Source organism: Littorina saxatilis, unplaced genomic scaffold (genome assembly GCF_037325665.1).
Source record: "Littorina saxatilis isolate snail1 unplaced genomic scaffold, US_GU_Lsax_2.0 scaffold_1104, whole genome shotgun sequence".
Classification (NCBI taxonomy): domain Eukaryota; kingdom Metazoa; phylum Mollusca; class Gastropoda; order Littorinimorpha; family Littorinidae; genus Littorina; species Littorina saxatilis.
The window spans coordinates 1-22,500 of NW_027128236.1; the positions used below are offsets into that span (position 1 = coordinate 1).

Sequence of the window (22,500 nt, forward strand, 5' to 3'; positions counted from 1 at the left end):
ATTGGAATTGGTAAAAGAGATCGTGGCTTTCCATGTGATGGATTACATGTTTATGGATATGCATCTCAAGAGGCTTAGAGAGCACCGATAGAACAGAGATAGGACGAAGGTTGTTGATGTCGCTAGAATCCGACGTCTTAGGAATAGGAATAACTTTAGCACATTTCCACTCCAGAGGGAAGACCTTTGTTTTAATACATAGATTGTACAAGAACGTCAGGGACTCTACTATATACGGAAGTGAAAGTTTTAGAAAGAAGGTACTAATAGTGTCTACGCCCACGGACTTTTTATTCTTGAGGTCAGATATATATTTCCCTACTTCATGAACTGCCAGTGCAGGGATAGGGCTCTGGTCAGCAGACCGCAGCCGGTCACTACAGAAACTCTCAAGGAGAGGGTTAGAGAACTCGTTTTGAGGGCTATAGAATTAGATTGGGTAAGGAGGGACGCGGCGGACAAGAAGTGGTTGTTAAGCGTGTCTGGCGATGCCACGACCGAGGGCGCTAAAGACGGCTTACGCTGCTTATGCGTAACCTCGTTCATGGCACGCCAGAGGTGCGCTGTATCACAATTATTCGAAATCATCTGTTCGAAATACCTACGTTTCGAATTTTTCACTAAAACACTGATTTTGTTCCTCTGAAGTTTGTACTCGTTAGTGTTTTTGTCCTTCTTAAGCGTGTCCCTAATTTTCATAGCCTCCATTATTTCAGCTGTAATCCACCCAGGCTGCGCCTTTTGTTTAACTCTCCTCCTTCGAATGGGGGCATGCTTGTCCACAATAGGCATAAACAAGCTTTGCCACAAGGATAAGGCATCGTCAGAATTATCACAATTATGTACAGGAGAAAAGTTGACATGACTTAAATCATATAACAAGAAGTTTCATTAAAGTTCTTAGTTGAGCGGTACTCAAAGGTGGTATGCTCGCCCTTGGCACGCTTCCGTGGTCTCCATGACAACGTGCACATGATGGGACTGTGGTCACTGAGACTGACATCAGAGAGCCGGACGTTAGACACCCTGTTTACATTATTGGTATAGATATGATCTAGTAGGGTGGAGGAGGTGGGAGTAACTCGCGTAGGCTGCTGCACCAGTTGTTGCAGTCCAAATAAATTGCAAGTTGACTCCCAGGATGTGTGTGTTTTAAAAAGATCAATGTTGAAATCCCCTAAAAGAATATAGTCAGATTTTGGATTTGCCGCAGTGACCAAGTCCATCATGTGCACAAAGTCATCATACCAGGCATAATTATAAGAGGGATTTCTGTACAAGATACAGATAAGTATGGTAGAGTCTTTAGCACTACGCTTTAGCTGAACCCACATGCTCTCCACTCCCCCGGTCTCTAGATCCGGGCGCCGCGTGACATAAGGCAATACGTCATTGTGAACATAGATGCCGAGGCCCGTCTGGGGAGAACGAGTGGCGTCCTTTCGAAGAAAAGTATAATTGGGAATGGAAAGTTCGGAATCAGATTGCAAGAGAGAGAGAGAGAGAGAGAGAGAGAGAGAGAGACAGATATAAAGAGAGAGAGAGCGAGAGAGAGAGAGAGAGAGAGAGAGAGAGAGAGAGAGAGAGAGAGACGTAAAACAAATAACAACAATTGTTAGTACGTACTGGTGTCACATGACTTATGTGAAACAGTTGATTGGCTAATGGCAATGCGCTTAAACACTCCAAGAGTGCGCTAACTTTTCCAGAAAGCGTATTCTTCCGCCCTTTGCCAAAGCGAGACTGTGCCCCTTCTTTTGATATGCGGAGATTCTTCTCATCCTCCGTGTAAGTGACATGTAGCGTATCTTCTCCACATTACCAAATGATGCTTGACCCCAAATATCCCGCGGCTAAAAGCAGAAGTGCTTTTTTTTGGACAGATTGTATGCGCCTGTGCCATGTGCAGTGAGTCTGTACCTCTTCTTTCGACTTGCGAAGATTCTCCTCATCGTCTGTGTTAGTGGCATGTAGCTTATCGTCTCCACATTACCAAACAATGATGCTTGACCCTAACATTTCCCTAACAGATTTCGAGCTGGACAAAGCAGCATTTGGAATTCGACTGATTCAATAGACTTAGTTAACTGTCCTACTCGTATAATTATGTAGCAGACGACACCGTCTCAGAACTGAAATGAACGGTTTTCGCATATTTCAAGACAAAACAGAACACGCGAAAGCTTTTAACAATCTTACCATGTAATCATAGCACCAACCTCCCAGATGAATGCAGGTACATTGCGAGAAATAACATGCCAACTTTATTGTTTTGCGAATGAGGGAACCAACGAGTCACTTTGAGTCGTTTGACATCAGGGGACGCCACTGGTAACTTGGGGGTCGTTCATTTTTTGGGGAGCTCAGCATAAAACATTTCGGTAAATGTTTTTTTTTTTTACCAATAATTAACTGAATACTAAAGTGAAACAGTATGCTTACGGGTACATTTCGCATAACTGTAACTCATACTGTTAGTTGCTAATCGATAAAACGGTGCAAAGGGTAATCAAATTTTAAAATGCATGGTCGGCGATGAAACCGCCAATACCCCCGAAATGTGCAAAGCCAACACACACACACAAAAGTAGATCCAACTCAACCTGTCCACAATTTATCCAAACGCCCGCAGAAAAATGTGCCTTGTCAAACGTTCTAATCTATTGTCGCTACTCACAATATCGTTGTTGAAACAATCACAGTGCGATAAGAGATTTATAGAGCAAATCTTGAAAATAATTATTGAACTCAGCGCTACAATAAGTCATTTTCTCGATTTGCTCTGTAAATCTCTCAGCGCACTGCGATGTCTCAATAACCTAAATCATGAGCATGTTGTAGGTTACCCGTCCTTGTCTCACAAAACCGCTGTATTGGTAGCCCTTGATTTCCCCGGCATGTACAAGATACAAGATACAAGATATTTATTCACCAATTTTGCAAAAGGATTTCATCTTGGCACGGCACGGTAAAAATAAAATAAAAACCAACCAGACACATATGCAGACACACATCACCATGTAGGTAGCTATTCTCCATTTTCGGGTGAAGCATGTAGGTATTGTTCGTGTTTCTATGACTCATCGTGACATGGATTGCATGATCTGCCTCATGCGTACGTGGTCAGGTGCTTGCGTGTACACACACGAGTGATAAGGCACACCAGCAGGTCTGCACATCAGTTGACCTGAGAGATCGGACAAATCTCAATCTTTATAACCCACAAGGCGTGGCCGGTGTGACGTTTTCATCTTTCGCCGTGGTGATATTTCGCTTCTCGGCCTCGTTGATCTAGTATAAACTCTACACTGAACAAAAAAACACCCGACGATAGTACTGATGAGCGACCTTGTGTACCTTACATTCATGGGGCCAAATTTGTCCAACCAATTTGTTTTATTTAACTTAGAAATTTGATTCATCCTAAAATGTTTCCTTCTTACTCAAGGGACGTAACCACTCAGTACACGTTTTCGAAGAATTCGATTTTGGGGTTGCAATCTATTAAATTTTACCACCAATTTTCTTCACATGCAAGAAACTGGCATGCTTTTCGTCCTTAACTAATTTCACTTCTTAATTTTACCAGGAAACAACATTTCAGTCTTGAGTATATGTCGAGGGGGAAATATGTACACAGGCGAAAGATGAAATCGTGACACCGGCATTCGAACACTCACCCTGCCACATGGGAAGCCGACGTCTTATTCAATAGACCAGTGCGCCCGTTAACATATAGGTATGATCATGACACTAGTTCTCTTCTCTACACCTTTTCTCAAACCATTATTACATTAACCGTTTATTACAAACTCACTTTTACATTAACAGTGTATTAAATACTCACTTCTACGTTTGACGATCACAGTGATGACAATGACAGCGGCGACAATGAAGACGAAACCAACAGCGCTTCCTGCCACGACTGCCACTGGAAATCCAGTATCTGGTTCTTCGTTGAAGTGAAGAGCTTATTGAGAGAAAAACATATGTCTGTGTGAATCTGCCTAAGGATAGCATGCATATCTCTTGTGTCTGAACCGAAGTGGCTAAAATATGATATCAAGTTTCTTACACTTTCACTTGCTCGAAGCATGATGTTTGGATACACTTATTTTCTTTTGTATGTACCGTTTAAGTGAAGTCAAAGATTATAAGTATGTGCATATGTCACCACTCTAAACGCATCTTTTCCGTATGACGGGCAAACAGAGTTGTTTATGCAAGATTGCATTGTTTGGTTTTATACTTCCTCGTGGGGTGTTGCAGGTAGCTCTGTTTCCTCCTTGGGGATGAAGCTACAAGGGGAAGGGATTGTGTTGGAGGTGCGGGTAGAGGGGTAGCCCTCCCGGTGCTCCCCCTTGGACCTCCCTAGTCTAGGACCCTGGGTCTTCGCGAGGTGGCCATTGTGGCGTAATCCCTCCGGACTCGCATAACGTTTCCCTATCCCAAGACCGACCGTGCGTGGTCTATGACCACATCCTCTACGAGGTGACCCTATCAACTAGGCAGCGCAACCCAGCTAGCAAGCTTTCGTCGGCCGACTGACGATTTCAGTCGGGTGACGTCGTCATATGTCGTGTGTCGTCGTCCGTTGTCGCGCCGATACCGTTTGACTGTGTATAAATGTACGTAATAAACCCCGACATCGGCCCGACGCAATGTTGCTGTCGATAAAATTATGCAGAGTTACGGGAGATAACAAATTGATGATCATTATTTTAACATTTGTTACGTCCCCTGTTCAAGCGTCGGTCCAGCAACGGCGTGACATTATGAGACTGACCATGCAAATGCGAAACTAAATTATTCATATTTGTTGACTTTTTCACATAGGAGTAGGATAATTAATTGTAAGTTTTATTTGCATATTTGCAATCAAATACAGCATGAGCTCAAATCATGAGTTTTACATTTTAAAAATACGCCATCATTTACTTGAAATATTCAAATAGCTTTCCTTACGGTAAACAAGATTGAGTGTGCAAATGGCTGCTGCTTTCCCGCGTGAGCGAATTTTATTTGTTTTCTTAGTTCAAGTTAATATCGAAAGAAGAGACATTTGTGTAAGTGCATGTGCTAACAAACTGAATTACAGCTGGTTACTGTCCATCAGAGCTGTACTGAACGCGCACTCATCCGCTCGTTCCATTCTTATCAGTCACTCCAACAAATTAAATGTCCACACCAGCTGTTTGCAGTTAAGTCCACGTAAAGTGAAATGTTATTGAATTAAATGAAAGCTTTTTATGATTTAACTTTTGTGAAAAATCATAGCAATTTCAAAATCAATTTTCCAAAACATATTTACAAAAAACATGAAAAAGTTTAGCATCAAATTATAGCACAGCAGGGCACTGCTGGCCGATTGTCTCCCCTGCCCTTCTGTTGGGTCAACAAAGGGGCCATAAATACAACTGTACAAAAACATGAAACAGTTAGCATCAAATAGCACAGCAGAGCACTGCTGACCGATTGTCTCCCTTGCCCTTCTGTTGGGTCAAGCGAAGGGATTAAATGTAGCAAATTAAACATCAACTTGCCAAAATATATTTACCAAGGAATAAGAAGAAAAAGTTTAGCGTCAGTAGCCCAGCAGAGCAGCTGACTTAATGTCTCCCCTGCTCTACTGTTGGGTGAAACAAAGGGGGCCCTTTGCGGGTCGCAAAAACGATTGAGGCAGACCTACAGAAACTGATAAAAATAGTAGAATGAGCCCGGGGATTACTTCCCTCGACCTGACCCTAAGGATCAACCAGGTTAGTAAGTAAACCGAAAAAATAATGCCAGCTGCCACAGTCGCGGGCTACTCAACCCAAACCACTCAGGGCGAAGGGAAGTAGGCTGTGGACCGATGCGATCTGTGAACTAAAGCTAAAGCTTCGGTTCCGGACCTGTCAATGACGGTACTGCACCGAAGCTCAAACGGTGGTGTCAGCTCACCCTGGCATGGCATGCAAGAAAAACAACAACAGCGAAATGTACAGCAGGAAACTGATCGGAACATACGAATTATCTCTCTTGACTATTACAATGGACATCAACCAGCGACATGAAACAAAGCTCCAGCGCCTGATCCGAACATACAAATTATCTCTCTTGACTATTACAATGGACATCAACCAGCGACATGAAACAAAGCTCCAGCTCCACAAAGTTACAAAATGCATGCCTCCATGATTGATAAAATGGAGGAGGGGTGGGTGGTGGAAACATTTTCACCAAATACAAAAACTTGACCTTTCAGCTCGCTGGCATCTTGCGTAGTGACGCCAAGCTAAGCTGTGTGCGGGGCACTGTCCGCCGCACAGGTCAGTTCTAACGGTCCGCTACGAGCCAATCAAAGAAAGGCGCATGCAATCACACAAACTGCCCATCGCCACGCCAGCGTGGCGAGAAGCTCTTTTGTGTAAGTGCATGTGCTAACAAACTGAATTACAGCTGGTTACTGTCCATCAGAGCTGTACTGAACGCGCACTCATCCGCTCGTTCCATTCTTATCAGTCACTCCAACAAATTAAATGTCCACACCAGCTGTTTGCAGTTAAGTCCACGTAAAGTGAAATGTTATTGAATTAAATGAAAGCTTTTTATGATTTAACTTTTGTGAAAAATCATAGCAATTTCAAAATCAATTTTCCAAAACATATTTACAAAAAACATGAAAAAGTTTAGCATCAAATTATAGCACAGCAGGGCACTGCTGGCCGATTGTCTCCCCTGCCCTTCTGTTGGGTCAACAAAGGGGCCATAAACACTTCCCTTTTGCCTTAAAAAAGAAGTGTTGACCCCACAGGAGGTAGGGAATGAGATGGACTGAACTGCAAATTACCTGAGCTTGCTTTTAACTGTACACAATGCAAAAATACACAGTTTTGGACTGTCGTTATCTCCCGTGTCTCAGGGCGATCTTGTAACATCGTTGTAACATCGTTAAAAACCAACAAAGAAATAAAACATTTTCACCAAATACAAAAACTTGACCTTTCAGCTCGCTGGCATCTTGCGTAGTGACGCCAAGCTAAGCTGTGTGCGGGGCACTGTCCGCCGCACAGGTCAGTTCTAACGGTCCGCTACGAGCCAATCAAAGAAAGGCGCATGCAATCACACAAACTGCCCATCGCCACGCCAGCGTGGCGAGAAGCTCTTTTTTGGGAATGTTCGACAGCACATTGATGATATGTTATCCGAGACGAATGTCGCCTCGGGATCTCAATCTGAGTGCTGGTCCCAGTGCCACGTGGTGGCGGTGAGAATAGTTGTGTAGCCAGTGAGTCAGGCTCTTGGCAATGACAATCAGATTCAGACGTCAACTCGAGGACAACCGACGGATGGAGCGAGTAAGTGATTTCGGTTTTTTTTGGCTCTCAATGTTAGTTTTGCTGTTACAGTGAGGGGGGGGGGGGGGGGGGGAGTACATACTGCTGTATCTTATTCTGTATATGTAGATGTAGGTGTGTTTTGTCCTGTTACAGTGGGGGAGGGGGGTGTTGTACACACTGCTGTAAATATAGATGTAGGTGTGTTTTGTCTTGTTACAGTGGGGGGGGGGGGGGGTGTGTGTGTACATACTGCTGTAGATGTAGGTGTGTATTGTCCTGTTACAGGGGGGGGGGGGGTAACATACTTCTGTAGCTGTAGGGGGAGGGGGGTACATACTGCAGTAGTTGTTGGTGATTTTTGCACTGTTACACTGGGGGGGGGGGGGTGGAGTACATACTGCTGAATCTGTAGCTGTAAGTGTGGTTTGCACTGTTACACTTGGGGGGGGGGGGGTGTACATACTGATGTATCTGTAGCTGTAGGTGTGACGTGTATTGCATTGTAACACTTGGGGTGGGGGGGGGGGGTGTACATACTGATCTATCTGTAGCTGGTGGTGTGTTTTGCACTGTTACACACTTGGGGGGGGGGGGGGGGGTGTACATACTAACTGCTGAATCTGTAGCTGTATGTGTTTTCTGCACAGTGACACTGGGGGGGGGGGGGGGGGGGGAGGGGGTTGTACATACTGCTGAATCTGTAGCTGTAGGTGTGTTTTGTACTGTTACACTTGGGGGGGGGGGGGGGGTGTGCATACTGATGTATATGCTTGGCGCTGGTGGACAATATTCACTTTTTTGGCCAAAAACACACTTTTTTGGCCAAAAACGTACATTATTGGCCAAAAAGTGTGTTTTTGGCCAAAAACATGTTTTGGCCAAAACTTTTAAGTGCAAAGTTTTGGCCAAAAAAATATTTGGCCAAATCTAAAACATTTGGCCAAATCTTCACTTTTTTGGCCAAATGTTTTAGATTTGGCCAAATCTTTTTTTGGCCAAAACTTTTGCATTGAAAGTTTTGGCCAAAAAATAGTTTTGGCCAAAACTTCATTTTTTGGCCAAATCTTTGAGTACCCCTTGGCGCTGATAGACAATATTCATTTTTTTGGCCAAAAAAGCAAAGTTTTGGCCAAAAAAGTATACTTTTGGCCAAAAACGCCAGTTTTGGCCAAAAACGCCAGTTTTGGCCAAAAACGCCAGTTTTGGCCAAAAACGCCAGTTTTGGCCAAAACCACCAGTTTTGGCCAAAAAATTATAGTTTTGGCCAAAAAAGTGAAAATTGTCCACCAGCGCCAAGCTGCTTGGCGCTGGTGGACAATATTCACTTTTTTTGCCCAAAACACACTTTTTTTGCCAAAACTGGCGGTTTTGGCCAAAAAAGCAAAGTTTTGGCCAAAAAAGTATAGTTTTGGCCAAAAACGCCAGTTTTGGCCAAAACCGCCAGTTTTGGCCAAAAAAGCAAAGTTTTGGCCAAAAAAGTATAGTTTTGGCCAAAAACGCCAGTTTTGGCCAAAAAAGTGCGTTTTTGGCCAAAAAAGTGAATATTGTTCACCAGCGCCAAGCAGCTTGGCGCTGGTGGACAATATTCACTTTTTTTGGCCAAAACACACTTTTTTGGCCAAAACTGGCGGTTTTGGCCAAAAAAGCAAAGTTTTGGCCAAAAAAGTATAGTTTTGGCCAAAAACGCCAGTTTTGGCCAAAAACGCCAGTTTTGGCCAAAACCACCAGTTTTGGCCAAAAAAGTGTGTTTTTGGCCAAAATAGTGAATATTGTCCACCAGCGCCAAGCTGCTTGGCGCTGGTGGACAATATTCACTTATTTTGCCAAAAACACACTTTTTTGGCCAAACACGTACATTTTTGGCCAAAAAAGCAAAGTTTTGGCCAAAAAAGTATAGTTTCGGACAAAAACGCCAGTTTTGGCCAAAACCGCCAGTTTTGGCCAAAAAAGTGCGTTTTTGGCCAAAAAAGTGAATATTGTTCACCAGCGCCAAGCTGCTTGGCGCTGGTGGACAATATTCACTTATTTTGCCAAAAACACACTTTTTTGGCCAAAACTGGCGGTATTGGCCAAAAAAGCAAAGTTTTGGCCAAAAAAGCAAAGTTTTGGCCAAAAAGAGATTTGGCCAAAAAAGTGAATATTGTCCACCAGCGCCAGCAAATACAAAAGATTTGGCCAAAAAAAGATTTGGCCAAAAAAGTGAAGATTTGGCCAAATCTTTTTTGTTTGGCCAAATCTTTTTTTGGCCAAATCTTTTTGTGGCAGAAGTTTGGCCAAATCTCCCGTTTTAGCTAACATAAACAGTTTTGGCCAAAACTTTTACATAGAAAGTTTTGGCCCAAAAAAAGTTATAGCCAAATCTATTTTATTTGGCCAAATGTGTGGGTTGTTTTGGCCAAATCTTTGTCTTTTTTGGCCAAAACTGGCGGTTTTTGCCCAAAAAAGTGAATATTGTCCACCAGCGCCAAGCATAGATGTAACTAGCTGAAGCTGTAGGTGTTATGTACTGTTACAGTAGGGGGAGGGGGGGGGTGAACATACTGCTGTTTTTGTAGCTGTGGGTGTGTTTTGCACACAGGGGGGGGGGGGGGGGGGATTGGGGTTGTATACTGCTGTATCTGTAGCTCTAGGTGTGTTTTGCGCTCTACACGAGGGAAGGGGGTGGAGTGTTGTATGTTTGGTACTGTTACAGTGGTGGCAGCGGGGGGAGGGGGATGTACATAATTCTGAATCTGTAGCTGTAAATGAGTTTTGTACTGTTACAGTGGTGGGGGGGGGGGTTGGGGGTTGTACATACTGCTGTAGCTGTAGGTGTGTTTTGCACTGTTACTAAGGGGGAGGGGAGGTGTACATACTGCTGTAGCTGTAGCTGTAAGTAATTTTTGCACTGTTACACTTGGGGGGTTGTATATACTGCTGAATCTGTTGCTGTAGGTGTGTTTTATACTGTAATACTGAGGGGGGGGAGGGGGTGTATACGGCTGTATCTGTAGCTGTAGGTGTGTTTTGTACTGTTACAGTGAGGGCGGTACGCGGTAGGGGCGGGGGGTTCTACATACTGCTGTATCTCTAGCTGGTGATTTGTTTTGCACTGTTACACTGGGGGGGGGGGGGGGGTTGTACACACTGCTGTATCTGTAGGTTTGTTTGCAACTGTAACACTGGGGGGAGGGGGGTTATACTGCTGTAGCTGTAGCTGTAAGTGAATTTTGCACTGTTACACTTGGGGGGGGGGGGGTGGTGGTGGTACATACTGCTGTATCTGTAGCTGCACCCAGCCAGCAAGACATTAGCGGCCGATAGTCGGCCGAACACCCTTCAAAAAGTCGGGCAGGTGACGTCAAAAGATACGACGCGGGTGTTGGCCCGACTAACTTTTGCAAAGAGGCAACGAGGCGGCCGACAGGCGGCCGAACACCTGTACTATGGCGGCACGCATCCGGTCCGATGTTTTTTTTTTTTTTTATTTTTTTTTTATTATTCTTTTTTCTTTTCCAGACAATATAACATAAGACAGATCAAAAACAGCTACATATGAGTCTACATATGGTAACGAGAATAGCAAATATCCAGTTGTCCGGTCCGATGTTAATCGGCCCGATGGCTTGTTGGACCTGCGGCCCGACACCTTATGCCGACATCGTCCCGATGTCTTCCCGCTGAAATCGATATCTTCCCGATGTCGGCATAAGGTGTCGGACCGCAGGTCAAACAAGTCATCGGGCCGATTAACATCGGACCGGATGCGTGCCGCCATAGTGCAGGTGTTCGGCCGCCTATCGGCCGCATCGTTGCCTCTTTGCAAAAGTTAGTCGGGCCAACACCCGCGTCGTATGTTTTGACGTCACCGGCCCGACTTTTTGAAGGGTGTTCGGCCGATTATCGGCCGCTAATGTCTTGCTGGCTGGGAAGCCCCTAGGCGAAACACGGCGGATCTAGAGGAGAGAACCTCGATAACAAAATTGAGCTGCCATGAAGACGGAGCATGTTGGCTGAGGACAGCGGGCAGACCTCCTGTGCCGACACCCATCTACAGGAGAAAACCAGGCACGCACGCATCAAACCCAACATGGCCATACAAACGGAAACGGATACTTCCTCGTGCTGAAAGAGACGGTTTTGCAAGCTGTGCAGAAAATAGATTCAACGCTTCAGTGAGAAGGTAAACTACCTTGTCTATAAATTGCAACTACGGTTACGTATGAGACCTGCACATAATCAATTTGTAACACGTTTCACTTGCCTTGGAAGTGGTTTGAGGGGGGGTGCTTGGGGGGCGGTGGGTGTTTGAAGGGGTGGATGAAGTGTTGTTTTGCACAGCTGTTCTCTGAGGGTAAATTAATTTGCCTATAAATGCGGCTCTTGTTCTGACTTCAGCTAGCCTAGCTGGCTGGTAAGCGCTGACTGACTATTAGAAATGCATGTCCAAAGTCACAGTAACTACATTGGGGTGATGCACTAAACTGGTAAACCCCACGCAACACATCATTGACATTCATTGGGGGCGCACAATACACGTGTCTTATGACTTGAAAGAGGCTTCCCATTACGGAAGTAACGTCTTTTAGACTAGACCCACCCACCCCCACACACACACACACGCACACACACACCCGCGCGCGCGCGTACTGTCACTGAGAAGAAACAAAAACAGCTTTTGATTAAGAACTAACCATATTCAAGCCAATGAAGTATTAGCAACATCGTAATGTAATTTCGAAGAAAAACACACGTACACACATATGGAGACTCAGAGATACAGACAGATATATAGACAACCTTCACACACACACACACACACACACACACACACACACACACACACACACACATACACACACACACATACACACACACACACAGACACACACACACACACACAGAAGAGGCGTTCACTCACCATTAATATTTTATTTAGTCAATAATAATACACATGCTTGTATTTTCACATATCAGATTAGGACATAAAATACGACATAACCAGCAATTTATCAGATATAAACTTGATTTGGATTATTTCATATGTACAGGTCTTTCGCCAATTCGTGTTCTTCTTTGTCTGCCATAATTATATTGCTACGTATTGTCTGAACTCTGCTGAAAGTACATCGTATTTAGCATCATTCATAATTTGTATGGCAAGCATCTCTTTTGCTATTTTACACTGCTAAAGACTGGTTTGCTACCAATGGCGAAAATACACATATGTTAATGAACGCACAATGACGGGCGCAGTGGCGTGGTGGTAAGACGTCGGCCTTCTCATCGGGAGGTCGTGAGTTCGAATCCCGGTCGCTGCCGCCTGGTGGGTTAAGAGTGGAGATTGGTCCGATCTCCCAGGCCAACTTATGTGCAGACCTGCTAGTGACTTAACCCCCCTCGTGTGTACACGCAAGCACAAGACCAAGTTCGCACGTCAAAGATCCTGTAATCCATGTCGGAGTTCGGTGGGTTATGGAAACACGAACATACCCAGCATGCCTTCTCAACGGAGTGAGCTGACTATGCTCTCTGAGTATAGTGTGGGGAACCCAAATGGGCAAACGAGCTCACACGTAACCAGACAAATTCTGTAACGCTGAAGAAGAAGAACGCACAATGTGATGTGCTGACACTGAAACTGAAACTGAACTGTATTACAAAAGGATAGAGGTTGCAGGCAGAGCCTAATCTTACAACCTACATGTCCCTAATACAAACACTTAGTGCGGACGCACATACTATTAATAAAGAAGAGAACAAAAGTCCTATAAACACTACATACACTGCTGCAATAGACGGTGTTCGGAAATCATGTTGTCGGATTAGTAAAGGTATGAAAGAGTGGTACCCTTGCTTTTCGTGAACACGTATTGACACGTGATTCATGTACTAGTGACTGGCCTATAATGCCACGTAGAAAATAATGTTACGTATGGAACTTTCCCACGAGACATTACAAGCCAGTCACTAGCAGGAGGCGTTAACACCCGACAGCGTCGTTAACGCGTTAGACACTCAACATAATCTGTCTATATCTCAACATGATCTGCGTGGAAGAAAACTCTGTCCCACGACAACATCTGAGTAGCAGGTAATCGCGTGGTTACGAGGACAATTAAATACACGCCTAGGAGATACACACTAGCACAGCTGTAGCACTTACATGTCTTGTGTGAACTAGTGTTGTTCGCGATTGAAAAGTTCAAGACGTTTATTTGCAGATAACAAATATATATGGTTCAAATAACACACGAATAACATGCTTCTATATATATATACGACTTGTGTCTGTGTGTCTGTGTGTCTGTGTATCTGTGTATTTGTGTATTTGTGTATTCGCCATGCACGGCCAAAGTTCTCGATGGATCTGCTTCAAATTTGTTGGGCTTATTCAGAGAGACCCCGGACACAACCTCATCGATGAGATATTTCAACACGTGCTCTCAGCGCGCAGCGCTGAACCGATTTTGGTTCCACCTCAGCTATTTTGGTTCCACCTCAGCTACCCGGGCCCCCATACCGACACACCATAGCCGCTACACCACATCACAACGCCAAAGTTCTCGGTGGATCTTTTTCAAATTTGGACACCGTAACTATTCAGCTACACCCCGGACACAATATCATCGATGAGATATTTCAACACGTGCTCTCAGCGCGCAGCGCTGAACTGATTTTGGTTTTTGTGTTCATTTCACCATTATAAGTAACTCTTCCTTATCTTCTCCAGTGTTTGGCGTTTATCTCCCTTCCTTCGTGTGGCTTTCCCGTTTGTAACTTACTATTACTATTTTTAGAATGTCACTGCGCTGTCCACTGCGCTGTCCAGAACGCTTCCCTTGCACCCGTAAGTTGTTCTTACTGTCAAAGTGAAAAGGTCGAATCAATTTATAGCCACGCGAAAAATACACTCTCACCTATCTCTATATATTTATAGATACAGATATGCATATATATATATATATACGGCTTCTCTGTGTGTGCGTGTGTTTGTGTGTGTGTGTGGGCAAAAACCTGTGTATTGTAGAGTTCTGTTTGTGATGTGGTCTAGCGGCTTTTGTCTGTCTGTATGTTCTGGCATGTGAGAAGCCACAGCAGATAATATAGGGCTAAGAAATAAGCTCTAAAATTCTCAATCCCGTTTGACTGGACTTCGCCTTCAAAGGTGATTGTGGTGAACCGCCACGCTGTCTGTCTCTGTCTCGCGCCGTTCACCCCAAATTCCCGTTTCTGAGTTACTATTTTTAGAATGTCACTGCGCTGTCCAGAACGCTTCCCTTGCACCCGTAAGTTGTTCTTACTGTCAAAGTGAAAAGGTCGAATCAATTTATAGCCACGCGAAAAATACACTCTCACCTATCTCTATATATTTATAGATATAGATATACATATTTATATATACGGCTTCTCTGTGTGTGTGTTTGTGTGTGTGTGTGTGGGCAAAAACCTGTGGATTGTAGAGTTCTGTTTGTGATGGGGTCTAGCGGCTTTTGTCTGTCTGTATGTTCTGGCATTTGAGAAGCCACAACAGATAATATAGGGCTAAGAAATAAGCTCTAAAATTCTCAATCCCGTTTGACAGGACTTCGCCTGCAGAGGTGATTGTGATGAACCGCCACGCTATCTGTCTCTGTCTCGCGATTCACCCCGGCGAAGCCGGGTATTCCTCTAGTACCAACATATTTTAACACGTGCAGAATTGGAAATAAAATCCACAATACAATGAAGGTCAACGTTTTTAGTTTTGTTTCATTGTTGCCCTACACAAATACTATGTCATTTGTAAGACACGAGTTCTAGACACCCTCAAGATGATTATAGGTGGGGTTTTCGTCCAACTGTTCCGGTCGAGCCAATTGCAAGTGGCGATATTCGTCATCGGTTTCTGCTGTCTTTGTCACCCCTTCTCCGTCGTGTAGCTCTAGCTGCACATTTGTGTAGTCTCCTTGGTGTCGGGTCGTCTCTGTGTTGTGATATGTGTTCAGGTCAGGATCGTGCAAGTCTTCGTTACCGCTGTCTTTCTTTGCTGCCTGGGTGTCCTGAAATCCATCGAACGAGGTTAGGACCATACACTACGTCTTTCTTTCTTCATGCAATGTCTACTGTCGGAGATGTACCATCATACTGAGCGAAGTATACAATCATTTCTCTATAGTTACGTGTATTGTTACTACATTGTTGCTAAGTCAGTAGCTATGTCACATCTGATGTATGTTCGAATGACACATTGTGAATTATTTGTGTAAGATAGTTTGTTAATTTCTCGTTTTTACATTTAGTCAAGTTTTGACTAAATGTTTTAACGTAGAGGGGGGAATCAATACGAGGTTCGTTGTGTATGTGTGTGTGTGTGTCTGTGTGTGTGTGTGTGTGTGTGTGTGTGTGTGTGTGTACCCCCGTTTCCACAGGTTTGGTTGCCTAAATCACCATAAGGCAACCATCCACACGTGGATGGCAACCTAAACTCTGGATGACAACCTAATTGTGTGGATGGTCGCTTCATTTAACACCGTTAAATTGACTTTTTTGACGGAAAGAATGTCATAACAATGTTCAAAATGACATTCTTTCCGTCCTCTATAGGCGACGAAATAGGTCAAATTTTGTGCATTTTTAAGTGCAAAATTCTTCGATGCCGGAGCGAGTACTGCACCCAGTGCTGTTGTAGTGCAAGTGCACTAGAAAGGCACTACACCCAGTGCCGCCTCTTAGGTAACCATCCACACTTTAGGTATGTGTGTGTGTGCGTGTGTGTGTGTGTGTGTGCGTGTGTGTGTGTTCGTGTGTGTGTGTGTGTATGTGTGTGTGTGTGTGTTTGTGTGTGTGTGTGGAGCGAGTTAGAGAAAACTACCAGACCGATCTTTATGAAACTGTACATGAAAGATCCTGAGTATGGCATCTCCAGACGGGTTTTTTTCTTTTTTTTTATAAATGTATTTGATGACTTCACATCCGGCTTTTTGTGAAAGTTGAGGCGGCACTGTCACGCTCTCATTTTTAATTTGTTAAAATTTTGGTCAAGTAATCTTCAACGAAGGCCGGACTTTGGTACTGCATTTCAGCTTGGAGGCTTAAGAATCAATTGACGAGTTTGCTCATCAAAGTTGACATAAAAATAACAAAATTGCAAACAGATTCAAAATTAATTGCAACGTATCCTTCATCAAATGCTGAATTTGAAAATATATATACATATGTCATGTTTACTCTTAAAATGTGATCACAATTAACAAAAATAGATTAATTAGTCTTACGATTAAAATGTAAGAAGTCGATCCAAAACTGATTTCATCTAATCATTACTTCTAAATAAATCCCTCCTCAGTTATATACTCTGTTGTTGTTCAAGGTTGCTTCATAGTTTTGTCTTTTCCCACATGTCATAGGTTTAACAATAGTATGTCACCAGACAACGACTGTTTATAAATCCAGCATGGATACAGTTAATCACAACAGACCTGATCAGTGGGTAGGGGAGCTGACTCGTCCGCGTTCATGTAAACATTGTTGACAGAGTTGTCGTCCTTGGTGTCAGACACACATTCAGTGTAAACTGCGCCTGAACAAAAAGAGTCTCTTCTGAGTGCATACTTATGTTTTTGGTTCGTTGATTTATGACTGTATGTGTGCTCTTATTTCGTGCGCTTCTTTACGGAATACATTCCCTGTGCTAGCTTGTGCATGATTTGTTTCTTCTTCTTCTTCTTCTTCTTCTTCTTCTTCTTCTGTGTTCGTGTGCTGAAACTCCCACGTACACTCGTGTTTTGCACAAATGGAATTTTACGTGTATGACCGTTTTTACCCCGCCATTTAGGCAGCCATACGCCGCTTTTGGAGGAAGCATGCTGGGTATTTTCGTGTTTCTATAACCCACCGAACTCTGACATGGATTACAGGATCTTTTTCGTGCGCACTTGGTCTTGTGTTTTGCGTGTACACACAGGGGTGTTCGGACACCGAGGAGAGTCTGCACACAAAGTTGACTCTGAGAAATAAATCTCTCGCCGAACGTGGGGACGAACTCATGCTGACAGCGGCCAACTGGATACAAATCCAGCGCGCTACTGACTGACCTACATCCCCGCCCCCATGATTTGTTTAAGAAGAATATGGTAGCAAGTGATTTTATCTGCCCTGTTCATACTGTATTCAATGTGTGTTTAAATTAATCGATCGTCTGAAATCCAGGTGACCCTGAGTTAATACATGTTTCGTGTTTGTAAATGGTTCACACGATGCTTTGTCAACATGTCAATGATCTAATTTAACAATGAATATTGTTTTGGTTTTGTTCAAGCCGCTTCTGTCTGAACCCTTCCTTTAAAAATGTGTGTTATGTGCCTGTTTTACCTGAATATATACAGTACAACCAATGTCCACACATAAAATAAACACAAGGAACGTCCTTACTGTTATGGTTTGCTTGATACATTCTAGCAAGAATATAGTGGAGGCAGAACACAGGAGATTTGAACGCACGCTTTATTCAGTCATCTTGAATCAGGGAAGGGAAATTACTCCACGAGTATAGATACATATTAGAAGTAGTCTCCCATGTATGTACTTAGAACATTTAGGAAAACATGTTACACTTACCTCCCATGTCTGCATGCTCTTGTATCTTCCCTCCCTTGATGTGTTGTTTGACCTCATGGGTTTTTCCTGGTTTGTTATGATGCTCCTTCTTCTCCTTCTTGACTTGTGCATACACGTGGTTTTCAGGACCATCTGACCCGGCTCCTTGGACGTCTAAAGAAGGGTTGGCTAATGACAGGGGAGTCGGAGAGTTTGGTGGGCTGTGTCTTGGAAGATCTGGGTCGTCTGCGCTTTGATAGAATTCGTTAATTTGCTCTTCAAATTCTGAAAAGAGAAAGGGATTGTATGGGATAGTATAAAACAATAGCAGGGTTGCTCTCTTTATCTTAATATATCCCTTATCCTTACCGTTCTTTCACACGAAAAATATTCAATTGAAATAATGTGATATTCAAAAATAAGCGTGCTTGCTTTATTCTTTATTAACCTGACTTGCTCACACACTGAGCGTCTTAAATAACAATACGGTGGGAAACAGGTAATTGTGGTGGGGTGAGGGTTCTGGCTTATAGTACAACAAAACAAAACAAGTCGCGTAAGGCGAAAATACAACATTTAGTCAAGTAGCTTGACTAAATGTAAAAAAGCCAAAAACAAGCCACTTTAAAGTGAACAAAAACACAACTACATAACGGTCACAACCGAAAGTGATATGGTAATCACTGTTAGATCACTTGTGCGGCTCAAAATACTTTGTCTGATAACTTTCTTAAGAAATGAAAACATCAAAGAAACAAAATGAAACTAATATGTGTCCTTGCGAATGTTTCAAAGACAAAGTAAATGTTTCGTGTTTTGCTGGCTTTGGATTTTGAAGTAGGTGTGGACAAGCACTTAGCACAGTTACAGCCGTTGCAATTAGTTTATCAGCCTGAAGTCACAAAAGTTAATCAGAGTGAGGACAATGGTGATTGGTGATAACCGAAATGAACTCTTTAAACACCACTTAACCACACGAACAAGTTTGAAGTAGAAGACAGATGGAGGGTTAGAACAATTATATTAATTATTATAAACGTAGTAAAAGCGGGTGAAAACGTACCATCCTCAGGTGGCGCTGAATCCTGTCTTTCTTTGGTTGCTTCTCTTTTAGACTCTGGAATATCAGTGTCGCATATATCACTTTAGTACATGTCTTCGCCATAAAATCAATCAGTGTAGGGACTAAATTGCAGGTCTATCAACATGCACGATCTTTGAACACACAGCCTCATATTAACATATATGTTAACACTCACATCACAAGTATATATTTTATTTTATTTAAGATATAAGGTAAACAAGTCAAGCGAAAGCTACTTTCCCAGTACACTTTAAGAAAATGCAACTGCACATTGACAGGCTGGTATTTCATTCCTCTTTTGTGTTCATGGCCTGCACCTGCGCTTTTGCATGATTAAAATGTTACACGTATAACCGTTTTCCCCTCCATTTAGGCAGCCACACTCCGTTTTCGGGAGATCCATGCTTGGTATTGTTTGTGGTACTATAGCCCATCGAACTCTGACATAGATTGCATGATCTTTGTGGAGCGTATTTGGTATCGTGCGTGTGTGAACAGACAAAATGGGATAGTGCAATAGCAGGTGATACGGTAGATCGGACAAATATGTGCCCTTCGCCAACCAGACGTGGCCTGGATTCACATGGAAAGCTGACATCTTATTCACTAGGCTATTGCGCATGCCACCAGATAGGTGATAACCGCATACGTTTCTTCTGTCAACTTTTTCTCAGACCATGTCCGCATTAACGTGTCATTTAAAAATAACCTCACTTCTACGTTTGACGACCACAGCAATTTCAATGACTATACTACTGCGCATTTAAACAGCTAGATATGATTATCGCACACAATTTCTACTGTAAAGTCTGTTCCCAGCCATGCCAGCATGAACATGTTATTTACAAAATAAAAATTAAAAACTCACTTCTACGTTTGAGGATAACGGCGATGAAAATGGCAATGGCGACAATGACGACAAATCCAACAACGCTTCCTGCCACGGCTGCCACTGGCAATCCAGTAGCTCGTTCTTGGTTCAAGTCAAGAGCTTATCGACAGAAAGAAGTATGTCTTTGTCAGTCTGTCTAAGAATAACATACATATATCTAGAATCTGAACATTCGTGGCTTATAAATTATGTTCAGATTCTTTTATGTTTACTTGCTCGAGCATGGTGTTTGGAAATGCTTAATTCTCCCTTGTACAGACTGTTTTAATAAAACCAAAGAGTATGTGTTTATGTATCTTGGACCGAAGGAGTTGATAGGGCAGGTATAATTGTTCAATGGTATGTGAGTGTGTGTGTGTGTGTGTGTGTGTGTGCGTGCGTGCGTGTGTGTGTGTGTGTGTGTGTTTGTCTGTCTGTGCTTGTGTGTGTGTGTGTGTGTGTGTGTATGTGTGTGTGTGTGTGTGTGTGTGTGTGTGCGTGCGTGCGTGCGTACGTGCGTGCGTGTGTGTCAGTGTGTTACTGCGTGCGTGCGCGCGTGTGTGTCAGTGTGTAAGTGTATATGTGTGTTTCTGTGTGTTTTGTTTTACTTACGGTTGACTATGACAGAGTAGTTGAGCGTCTCAAACTCCTCGTCGTGTGGTCCCCATAGTGAACGGCACACATGCACAACACCACCTTGGTTCTGTTGGATTGTGGATAGTTTCAGGACAGCAGAACCTGCGTTGTTTGTCCACAAAACGCTTCCAGACGGAAACCCCTGAGTATCGTCTTTGATTTTGCAAGTGCATGTCAGATTACTTCCTTCCATCACGGACAACAAACATGTAGACCCGTCTAAGATCAGTGAACCTGGTTCATCTGCCCACAAGATCACAATATATAAAGAGGCTATTCAGTGTGCAAACTATACAGTAGAACGACTTTTACATAAAACACATTATTGAAAAGAGACCATCATTTGTTCGGTACAAACACACTCAAGGTTTGGTTTCGATAAAGCATGATACTTTGCTGTCTATTTCAACAGTACCCACGACAAGCTCACCGTCAAGTATACAGAGACACAAGCAGCAGCTATGAATGAAATAATAATTAATTCAAGACAACAGAAAATATTAACATTTGCCAGGGAACAATCACTTACCTACAGTAACGGTAGCAGCAAGGAACGGCCTTTCATCTGGCAGTATCTTCACAAAGATATCATTGCTCCCCACCATGTAGGGACTCAGTGTTGTGTTTAGGTGACACGAAACATTGAAGTAATATGTACCTGTGGCACTGCTGTTGTAGGGCGTGAAAGCCGCTGCTGATGATGCAAGATGGTGCATCTGCAAGAAACAGTTAAGACAGAATGACTGGATAACTGTTGGGAATACTGCCGTCACTTGACGCTCTTGAGAACGGTTTTATTTACTGGCTTGCGATCCATCACTCAACCTGTATTTGTTCAACCAACTTTTAACTATCCTGATATTCACCCATTGGGCCAGTCGACCACATGATTGAACACAATCAACTAATTAGCAATTATGTATTTTCCTAACATTGTCCTGCCAACAAGGTAAGCTGACTGACTAACCTGATTAATCTTAAAGATACAATTAGAAATGACGTACCTCGTTGTTGACCGAGTTATACCACAAACAGGTGATATTGTCAGAAGCAGGCACTTTGGACACTGTAACACTTCCTGTCACGGTCCAGTTGTCATGGAGTGTTATGTTTGTCTCTTCAAAATCTAAATACAATGACAATGCAAAACTGTATACACTTTCTGGACATGCCAAGTCAAAGTCATGACATGAATCGGCGCTTATTTTAATATAACATATTCAATTTGCTTAAGTCAAACGTATATCCCGTTCAACGAGAACAATATCAGCTAGGGTTTTGATATTCGATGACGAAACACATATTTGAGCAAAAGGGAAGAAAAAACAAAAACTAAAATAGCAACATTTACTAGCAAACATAAATGCAACGTTTTGTTGAAAACATGCACATTTTTATTGATTTCGGGATACATGACAAAACCAACATTTGACTGCTAATGATGATTCTAGAATTCGGGAAACATGCAGGCACCTAAACGGTCAAACGCATGGCATGTAAACAGAACAAATACAGACAAAAAAGACAACAATGTAATGAGGATAACACAAACACAAGCAAAAGAAACATGCAAATAAATGACCGAACAAACAAACCAACAAACATGTCATATGCAAGGAATTGTGAACATCATTTTAGATATTCATCAAATGGTCATAAAGTGCTTTCTTAAAAGTTATGAAACCAATTTAAAGAGAAAGTTCTGTGCGGTTATTTGTCAGATGCTGATCTGAGTTTCGCTTAAATGTCCATCATGCATGCAACATTTATTTGTGTTGGTTTGCAGCCGATATTATACTTACATACTACAAGAATATTGCAGTCACTGTGAGTCACATTATCTTTCTTTGAACATGTCAATGTAGCCCCGTCTTTCTGTCTGACGTTAGTCTGTATCAGCAGTGTACTGGAGTTGCCTTCTCTTGTCACGATGAAGTCAGCGTCAGTTATTTCGCACTTAGGGCAAGTTTTGGTTTTATTTTGACAGTAGCTGCATTGTGCGATGGTAGACACCGTTCCATTCCCATACG

At 42.9% G+C, this 22,500-nt stretch overlaps 1 protein-coding gene and 1 long non-coding RNA gene across 2 annotated transcripts; both read right to left on the reverse strand.

Annotated features, from left to right (window-relative positions):
• Positions 1-12,209: 12,209 nt before the first annotated feature.
• Positions 12,210-18,162, reverse strand: LOC138956611 (uncharacterized). Its single transcript, XM_070327926.1, has 3 exons — positions 17,901-18,162; positions 16,763-16,863; positions 12,210-15,343 (listed from the first exon to the last, which is right to left on the reverse strand). The coding sequence occupies exons 1-3, from the start codon at positions 17,905-17,907 to the stop codon at positions 15,101-15,103; spliced, it is 351 nt and encodes a 116-aa protein (XP_070184027.1). The 5' UTR covers positions 17,908-18,162; the 3' UTR covers positions 12,210-15,100.
• A 357-nt stretch (positions 18,163-18,519) lies between these two features.
• On the reverse strand, positions 18,520-22,392 carry LOC138956612 (uncharacterized). The gene is made up of 6 exons (XR_011452721.1): positions 22,273-22,392; positions 21,475-21,596; positions 21,000-21,186; positions 20,447-20,713; positions 19,832-19,954; positions 18,520-18,996 (listed from the first exon to the last, which is right to left on the reverse strand). It is a non-coding gene; the product is annotated as an uncharacterized lncRNA (long non-coding RNA).
• Between the last annotated feature and the right edge of the window lie 108 nt (positions 22,393-22,500).

Excerpts from the sequence above, each read along its gene's own strand:
- LOC138956611 (XM_070327926.1), bottom strand. Across the intron at positions 15,344-16,762 it reads CTCCCCTACCCACTGATCAG|GACACCCAGGCAGCAAAGAA; the intron begins GTCTGTTGTGAT and ends GATGGATTTCAG.